The sequence below is a fragment of the Anolis carolinensis genome, chromosome 1, assembly GCF_035594765.1.
Source record: "Anolis carolinensis isolate JA03-04 chromosome 1, rAnoCar3.1.pri, whole genome shotgun sequence".
Taxonomy (NCBI): Eukaryota; Metazoa; Chordata; class Lepidosauria; order Squamata; family Dactyloidae; genus Anolis; species Anolis carolinensis.
Genome location: NC_085841.1, coordinates 155,046,794 through 155,056,146, shown reverse-complemented (window position 1 = coordinate 155,056,146; position 9,353 = coordinate 155,046,794). Strand labels below are relative to the sequence as shown.

The following is a 9,353-nucleotide window of genomic DNA, read 5'->3' as shown; positions in this document are numbered from 1 at the left end:
TAGTATTTTAATTAATCAACATTTTAATGACACTGTCTTTCTCTCTGTGCAGAATTGAAAGTCACTGCTAACTTAGATTATAGCTAAAATAAATTATGGTACTATATCTTTATTTTTAAACTATGAGGGCATTATATATTCCAGAGCAGATGATTACAGCATTACTTCTGTTATCTGACTTTCTCTCCTATAGATACTAATATTAAAAGTAAAGGTGCATGGCCTTGTACAGATATTCCTTTTTGATTTGGTTACTCTAGCAACTGCAAGTAACCTTGTGTGTGGCGCTATTGTTTTCAAAAAAGCAAGAAACATAGCGATGATTCATAGATATACAAAAGTGAGTTAAAGGACAATGATTGTCCTTGTGGGTTCTTTGGGGACATTAATGGATTAACTGTACTAACCCAGGCCAAATCTGTATAACTCTGCAGAGAGTAATGAAACTACAGATAAGGTAAAGAGCCAAGGATGTTTGTCTTACATCATGAAAATATATTACAAATAATTTGCTAAGACTTTATTTCCTATTTTGTCTTGTAAGTACAGTATATTTTCCCCAGTTAGAGACATCTGTATGCTAACGCTATGTAACATGATTTTTGTTCCTGGGTTACAAATGCCATTTTCTAATTGGTTCTATCATGAAAACATGGAAAACGTTTATTAAACGTAGAAAACTTTGTTGTGGTCTGCACATTGAAAAGTTAAAAGGCATATTTTCATTAAGGAAAATTACAAACGAAGTACCTAGGACTGAAGGAAATTATAGTACTACTTTCAGCCACAAAAATGAAGTTTCTGGAGTATAACAACTATATTCAAAGTAAGCGCCGCACAATGAAATAAGGAAATAACATTTTCAAACCAGAAACAGAAAATTGATCAAATTTTGTTACATAGTGTAATAAATATAAACTTGATAAAATTATCTAGAAATTGCATTTAATACATTTACAAAATCTGTTTTGCTTTATATTGTTTTTTTAATAGTTCATTCTTAAATGTGTTTTAAAGAAACTTCATGAATGTACATATGGAACTCTACATTTGTTTATGAAAGATCTTGAAAGATGGCAGTCTTGAAAGGGCTAAGAATTAAATCTAAATAAATATTGTTATAAAATTCAGTGTAGGAGATGAGAGTGCTTTTAAAAAACGGAATGATGAAAACAAAAGGAGACAGCAAAAGCTCTTTTGGATATGTGTTGTCCAAGGCTTTCATGACTGGAATTACTGGATTGTTGGGAGTTTTTCGGGCTGTATGGCCATGTTCCAGTAACATACAGACCCACCAAGAAAATTCAACATATGCTACGTCTAGCAAAGGACAAGAGGGATCCTCTAAAGCAGGGGTCCTGAAACTTTTTAAGCAGAGGGCCGGTCCACAATCCTTCAGACTGTTGAGGGGCCAAATTATCATTTGAAAAAAAAAATACAAATTCCTATGCATGCTGCACATGTTGTATTTGCAGTGCAAAACAACAATAATGAAAGAACAATACAATATTTAAAAATAAAAACAATTTTAACCAACATAAACCTATCAGTGGGAAGCGTGGGCCTGCTTCTGGCTAATGAGATAGTCAAATTAATTAGGATTGTTGTTGTTGTGTGCCTTCAAATCATTTCAGACTTTGCGCAAGCCTAATTCTAAAACTGAGGGTGGAGGCCAGGTAAATGACCCACAGGCCTTAGTTTGGGAACCCCTGCTCTAAACCACTGTAAGAGTCTACTGTAGTCCATGCAGCTGTGGACTAGTTTACAGAGAGACCCCCAAACGCAGAATTGCCCGAACACAAATCAAGGAACATGAAAGGCACTGCAGACTAACCCAACCAGAGAAGTCAGCCAGAGCAGAGCACTTGATGAACCAACCTGGACACAGCATATTATTTGAGAATACAGAAATGCTGGACCACTTTAACAACCACTATGTCAAGGTACACAGAGAAGCCAGTGAAATCTACAAGCACGGGGATATTTTCAAGAGAGCAGAAAACCATGGAAGCAGATATTGTGGGATTTTCTGTCTTGATATTCTGGGATATATGGCTGTGTGGAAGGGCCCCCACGTAACCCAGTTCAGAGCAGATATTGTGGATGACCTGCCTTGACATTCCTGGTTAGATGGCCTTAAGGGGGAGTCCTCCTGGCTGCACATAGAGATGCAGACGGGGAGAGCGGCTCCGCCCAATGGCGCCTCCCATCCGCACCGGAAGCCCCCCCCCTCTCTCGTTCCGCCTGTATGTTGCCAGGCCTAGGGAGGAGGTGGAAGAAGAGGCCGTCCTATGAGCGTCGGCGGCGGCGCAGCGCCCCCTGGAGGCCGCGGGGGCGGGTGTCGGAGGAGAGAAAGGGACGAGGGAAGGCGCAGCAATGGCGGCCCGTGGGTGAGGGTGCCTGGCTTGTTGGCTGGCGGGCTGAGCGGCGGAGGAGGCCGAGGCGGGGCTGGGTGCGGGTCCTCCTCGCTTCGCGGCGGCCATGGTGAACACGCGCAAGAGCGCCCAGTCGCAGCGTCTCCTGGGCAAGGCGGCGGGGTCCGGGCCCGGCAGCCATTTCATCTCGTCCCGGACCCGCTTGTCCCGGACCAGCGCCAAGGCGGCGGCGGCAGCAGCGGAGGCGGCCCTGGCAGCGGGAGCGGCCGCCGGGCAGGAAGACGACTCGGCCCGGGTGAGCAAGGCCAGGGCGTTGCTGAGGAGGGAGGCCCTCCTTGAGGCCCAGGCCAGGGCTTTTCTCGGGGCTTCACTGCACACACCAGAGTGGTTCCACATTGCATTGACCCCACATTAGCTGCCATGGCAACCATCCTGTTGGCATCCCGGCTGGACCCCAAGGGAGGGGGGGGGGAGGGAATAAAAGCAGGGAGAAAGTGCACAGCCCTGCACCCACACTGCACAGTCGGTCAGCGCTTTGGTTCGCCTTGGGGCCCTTCCACACAACCATCTAACCCATAATATCGAGGCAGAAAATCCCACAATATCTGCTTTGAACTGGGCCCCCTTCCACACAGCTCAATAAAATCCCACATTATCTGCTTTGAATTGGATTATATGGTAGTGTGGACTCATAACCCAGTTCAAAGCAGATGTTGTGGGATTTCCTGCCTTACTATTCTGGGATATGGGGTTGTGTGGAAGGGCCCTGGGTTATCTGAGTCCACACTGCCATCTAATTCAATTCAAAGCAGATAATGTTGGATTTTATTCAGCTGTGTGGAAAGGGCCTTAGCTACCTGTATTGAGCCTCTCTCTTCAGGGATCTTGGGAGTTGTACATCAGGGGAGGTGTTTCACCCTTTTCCCCTGTCACAACAAACTCCAGATCCCACAAGTCCCCTAAAAGGGAGGCAAGGAGGCAAAAAGGGTGTCAGAGTGCTCTTACCATCTCATCACACTCGAGCAGGTGTTTTGGACTTCAACTCCCACAAGAGATGTGTTGTCGAATCAGGTCCAGCTAACACCTCTTGACAAAGGATTCTCCAGGCAGAAATCAGCCAGGCATTGAAGCTTTGAACATCTGCTTTGAACTGAGGCCCCATCCACACAGCTGTATAAAATCCACATTAAACTGGGTTATATGCCAGTGTGGAGTCAGATAACCCTGTTCAAAGCAGATATAGTGGATGCCGTGCCTTGATATTCTGAGTTAAATGGCTGTGTGAAAGGGGCCTCAGTAAACTACAAACCCCAGAATTCTGCAGGAGGCAGAAACCAAATTAAAAGTGGGTCTATATTCTAGCACCCTTCCACACAGCCGTATAACCCGGAATTTTAAGGCAGAATAACCCACAATATATGCTTTGAACCAGAATATCTGAGTCCACACTGTCATATATCCCAGTTCAAAGCAGATAATGTGGGATTTTATTCAGATGTGTGGAAGGGCTGTGAGTCCACACTGCCATTTAATCCCGTTCAGTGTGGATTTTATAGAGTTGTGTGGAAGGGGCCCTAGTGTGATGAGGATAACAATCTGCTGTGTATGAGAGAGAGGTGGAGAAGAAGGGGAATTGGAAGAGGAGGAGGAAAAGTCTTTGGGGCAGTGCTGCCCTCCAAGGGTTCTTCCACACAGCCATATAACCCAGAATATCAAAGCAGGAAATCCCACAATATCTGCTTTGAACTGGAATATAGGGCAGTGTGGACTCGGATAACCCAGTTCAAAGCAGATATTGTGGGATTTTCTGCCTTAATATATGGTTTATATGGCTGTGTGGAAGGGCCCCAAGGCAGTGGGTGGTGTGGAAGGAGGCTGTGGGATGTTGCAAGAGGGAGAGAAGGAGAAAGGGAAGGAGGGATGGAGGGGGAGAGTGCGACGTGCAGCTCTCTCGGAGGGAGGCGGGAGGGAGGTCATTTGAGGTAGAAGGAGGAGGACACGAGCTGCAGCTCAAGAGGCACGCCGAGCAGGACAGCCCTGGCAGGGATATGGAAAGAGTGAAGGGTTTCTTTTGTGTTTGTTTTTGGAGGAGATGGGCTTCATAGTGATTTCCAACCATTGGAAATTTGACATTGGGAGCCTCACAGTGCGGCGGTGGTGCTGTTGTGTTTCTCTGTCACTCATTTCTCTGTGGTTCCAGGCGGAAGGAAGAGCGGGGCGCCCCCGGTGGCCGAAAGCAGTACTGCTTCTTGAAAGGACAGGAGAAGGAGGAGGAGGGGTGTGAAGAGGTGTATCTAGTCTAACATTTGTACTTCAGAAAGGGGCATTTAAACTGCTCCGCGAGACAGGTCCTGGGCTTCATTAAACTACAGCTCCTTCCACACAGCTGAATAAAATCCCACATTTTCTGCTTTGAACTGGAATATACGGCAGTGTAGACTCAGATAGCCCAGTTCAAAGTAGATATTGTGGGATTTTCTGCCTTGGTATTCTGGGATATAGAGCTCTGTGGAAGGGCCTTACAAAGCCTAGAATTCTGCAGGAGGAAACAACTGGATTTAAAGTGGAGAAATGCTGAAGTCATATGTTTCGGTATAAAGGCAGTCCTCGAGTTACAAACATCCAACTTACAGATGACTCCTAGTTAAGAACAGGGGTGAGACTACAGGAAGTGAGAGAAATCAACCCCTCAGAAGGGCAATCACCTGAAATTGTCCTGGGGAAAAGGGGTCTCCACTGATGCTTTAGCTCCAATCCTTGTTTCCACCAAAGACAAATTTTTCAGAATTCAATTCACACAGGGACAGAAAGCAACATGAAATCTTCTGAATGGGCACAGGCAGCAAAACAAACACCACAGGGCTTTTACTATGCTGTGCAAAGCTTTTATATATATGGGTTGGAGTTACACTTAAAAATATACCTGTTCTGACTTACATTCAAATTCCTCTACATAACCTGTCTTCAATTGCTGTGAGTTTTTCATGTTGTATGGCCATGTTCCAGTAGCATCCTCTCCTGACATTTTGCCTGTATCTATGGCAGGCATCCTCAGAGGTTTGTTCAGACGTCAGGAGAGGATGCTACTGGAGCATGGCCATACAACATGAAAAACTCACAGCAATGTAGTGATTCTGGCCATGAAAGCCTTTGACAACACATAGAACCTATCCTGTTTGTAACCCAGGGATTGCCTGCATATGTATTTAAAGTACTGTGCTTGCTACTCCCCCCCCCTCTCAGCCTTTAAAAAACTGCCCCTGGGAGGAAGGCATTCTCATTCATCTCATGGGCTATATCATTTCTCGTTCTTTGTTTTTGATATATAGATGTATAGATGTTGAGGTTGAGCATCCTTTATCCAGAATTCCAACATATTCCCGTAGCCAACTTTTCCCACATAGAATCATAGAGCTGGAAGATATCAGAACAGCGATCTAGTCCATCCTACAGAAACATCCAATCAAAACACTCCCAATAGACGGCCATCCAACTTCTGTTTGAAACCTCCAGAGAAGGAAATGGTATCACCCTCCAAGGCTGTTTATCCCACCGTCAAACAAATCTTACCATTAGGAAGTTCTTCTTGATGTTTAGGTAGAATCTCTTTTCCTGCAGTTTGAATCCATTGATCCATTGTGCCCTGGTCTTCAGAGTTGCAAAGAATGAGCTTACCCCCTCTTCAATGTGACATCCTTTCAAATATTTAAACACAGCTGTCATGTATCTTTTCAAGCCTTCTTTACTCCAAGCTAAACATGACAGCTCCCTAAATTGTTCTTCTGCTTGGCTTCCAGACCTTTATCAATTTGGTCACCCTTCTCTGGACAGTTTACAGCTTGTCAATATCCATTTTGAATCGTGGTGCCCAGAACTAAATACAGTGTTATTCCAGGCGAGATCTGACTAAAGCAGAATAGAGTGCGACGATTACCTTCTTCACATGGGTGGCTGATATAGTGACACCTTTGCTTTCTGATGGCTCAGTGTACAAAAATGATTAAAATGTGTATAAAATTAGCCTCAATCTATTTGTATATGACACATAAATGGGTTTTGTGTTTCGACTTGGTTCCCATCTCCAAAATACCTCATTATGTACAATGATGCAAATATAGGTATTCCTAAATCGAGAATCTGAAATACATCTGATACCCAGCATTTTAGATAAGGGATACTCAATGTGTAGAATGTTTTTTTAAAAAACATGGTCAGGTTACAGCTCATTGTTGATAATCTGTGGCCCAAAGTTTCTTCTGACTGGAGTAGACTCATTGAATCAATTAGAGTAGTGTTTATGTAGACTCTCTAGTTCAGATATGGGCAAACTTTGGCCCCCAGATGTTTTGGACTTCAACTCTCACAATTCCTAAGAGTTGGTAGGGACCTGAAGTCCAAAACAACTGGAAATCAATGTTTGTCCATGCCTGCTCTAATTGTTACCTGCATCAATCATGGCAATTTCATGAATGAGAAACCACTGTCACCACTTTATCGTCGTCCTTGATTGAGGCTGCACGCAGTCTTCCTCTTTTCCTACTGCCTTCTACTTTACCAAGTAGTGTTGTCTTTTCCAACAAGTTGTGATTTCTCATGATATGGCGAAAGTGCGAGAGTCTCCATTTAATCATCTGGGTGTCCAGGAAGTGAGTTCAAATTTGATATCCTCTAGGACACCTCCAGTGACTCGGTGTGTTAAAGTGCTGAGCTGCTGAACTTGCAGACCGAAAGGTCCCAGGTTCAAACCTGGGGAGTGGAGTGAGCACCCGCTGTTAGCTCCAGCTTTTGCCAACCTAGCAGTTCGAAAACAAGCCAATGTGAGTAGATCAATAGGTACCGCTCCAGCGGGAAGGTAACAGCGCTCCATGCAGTCATGCCGGCCACATGACCTTGGAGGTGTCTACGGACAACACCGGCTCCTCGGCTTAGAAATGGAGATGAGCACCAACCCCCAGAGTCAGACATGACTGGACTTAACGTCAGGGGAAACCTTTACCTTTTAGGACACCTTTATTTGTTTTTTTAGTAGGCCACAGTATCCACAGAACTCTTTTCCAGCACCACATCTCGAATGTATTGATTGCTTTCCATTTCTTCACTGTCAACCTTTCTCAACCATACATAGTTGACTTTCTGTTCAACAGTTTAATGTGTTTAGCTGGAATTAAGATGCCAGCCTGTGTTTGAGAGTGTCATCAATATACATTTTACACTTCTGCCTTGATAATGAAAAAACAAATGTAGCAATTGCTTCTTGGGCCTTTGAAAACAATGACATTTGGAACAGTAACAGCTGAAATGATTGAGTATCTTTCCCGGGAGATTCCTTTGCTGATCTCAGGCCCCGTCCACACATCTGTATAAAATCCCATATTATTTGCTTTAAACTGGGTTATATGGCAGTGTGGACTCATAACCCAATTCAAAGCAGATATTGTGGATTATGTGCCTAGATTTTTTTTTGTTTATTCGTTCAGTCGCTTCTGACTCTTCATGACTGCATGGACAAGCTCACTCCAGAGCTCTCTGTCAGCTGTTGCCACCCCCAGCTCCTTCAAGGTTGAGCCAGTCACTTTAATATCTGCCTAGGTATTCTGGGTTATATGACTGTGTGGAAGAGTCCTCAGAGTGATTGGTGTAAAAGTACTGTAACTGGCAAAACCCCTCTGAATGTTCCTTATCTAAGAAAAACTAATGAAATTCCTGAGGTTGCCATAGGTAACTTGAAGGCATTCACATGGAGTCTTGTGTAGTCATTAACCAGAAAATGATGTTTTTGCAAAATCAATTCTCTAAGCCCGAAAGACATACAACAACCCAATTCTCTAAGAGTTTATGGCCAGGAGTAGTAATACAGTTATCATTTTCTTTGTACCATATCACCCTGACCCTCCTTGTATAACATTGCATATATATGTGAGTTTCATAAATTGTACTTCATCATACGTCTGAGAAAATGATATAAAATTTATGAAATGTGCTAAAATAAATGTTTTAAAGGTACTGCAAGTATTCTTTTCCCTGTTGTTTATACTGAAACTACTACAGTAGAGTCTCACTTATCCAACATTCACTTATCCAACATTCTGGATTATCCAAAGCAGTCTGCCTTTTAGTACTCAATGCTTTTATAGTCAATGTTTTTAATACATTGCAATGTTTTGGTGCTAAATTCGTAAATACAGTAATTATTTCATAACGTTACCGTGTATTGAACTGCTTTTTCTGTCTGTCTGTTGTAAAACATGATGTTTTGGTGCTTAATTTGTAAAATCATAACCTAATTTGATGTTTAATAGGCTTTTTCTTAGTCCCTCCTTATTATCCAACATATTCGCTTATCCAACGTTCTGCTGGCCTGTTTATGTTGGATAAATGAGACTCTACTTCTGAAAATACTTAAAATGAAGAATCTACTGACACTCCCACAATCATTGTGCCATAATCTGAATACCGTGTCCCAGCCTAGTAGCACAGTCTGAGAACTTCGGATCTCTCCCTCCTCCCAATCTGTTGCCTGGCATAGCTGTCTGCCTGTGCCTCCTACACAGACAGGCATATTGTAGCAGGAAAAAAGTTGCTTTCTTCTCTGTAAAAGCACAAGGTAGTCTTCTAAGTAATCAGAAGGTGCTTCCTTAGCATGAAGCATTGTCTCCCCCCGCCCTGTGCTGACAGATGACTAAAAAGCAGTTATAGGTAAGAGCTATCTTTGCTCTTATATAGCATCTTCTGACATTAGTGAGTGTCACACTCAGCAGATGTAAATATCTGGATCTTGTAAAAAATAAAACTGTAACAGAAAAATGTGTTGCGTTTTAACTGAATTTCTGGTAGGAGTGTTAGGGTTAACTTAATTAGTTATAAAACAGTCCAGGTGGTCTTGCATGACATATACTTCCTTGACCCATTTCAAACTGACTTCAGTACAGGATACGGAGTTGAGATACTTACAGTTCCCTTAGGACCCTTCCATACAGC

At 43.4% G+C, this 9,353-nt stretch overlaps 1 protein-coding gene across 2 annotated transcripts in view; it reads left to right on the top strand.

Annotated features, from left to right (window-relative positions):
- The first annotated feature begins 2,273 nt into the window (after positions 1-2,273).
- The window catches only part of atad2b (ATPase family AAA domain containing 2B), a 93,599-nt gene continuing 86,519 nt past the window's right edge, over positions 2,274-9,353 (top strand). For both annotated transcript variants that reach the window (XM_062969112.1, XM_062969110.1), the window contains exon 1: positions 2,274-2,670. In XM_062969112.1, coding sequence (XP_062825182.1) covers positions 2,482-2,670 — 189 coding nt within the window. In that variant the 5' untranslated portion in view covers positions 2,274-2,481. The remainder of the gene's footprint in view (positions 2,671-9,353) is intronic.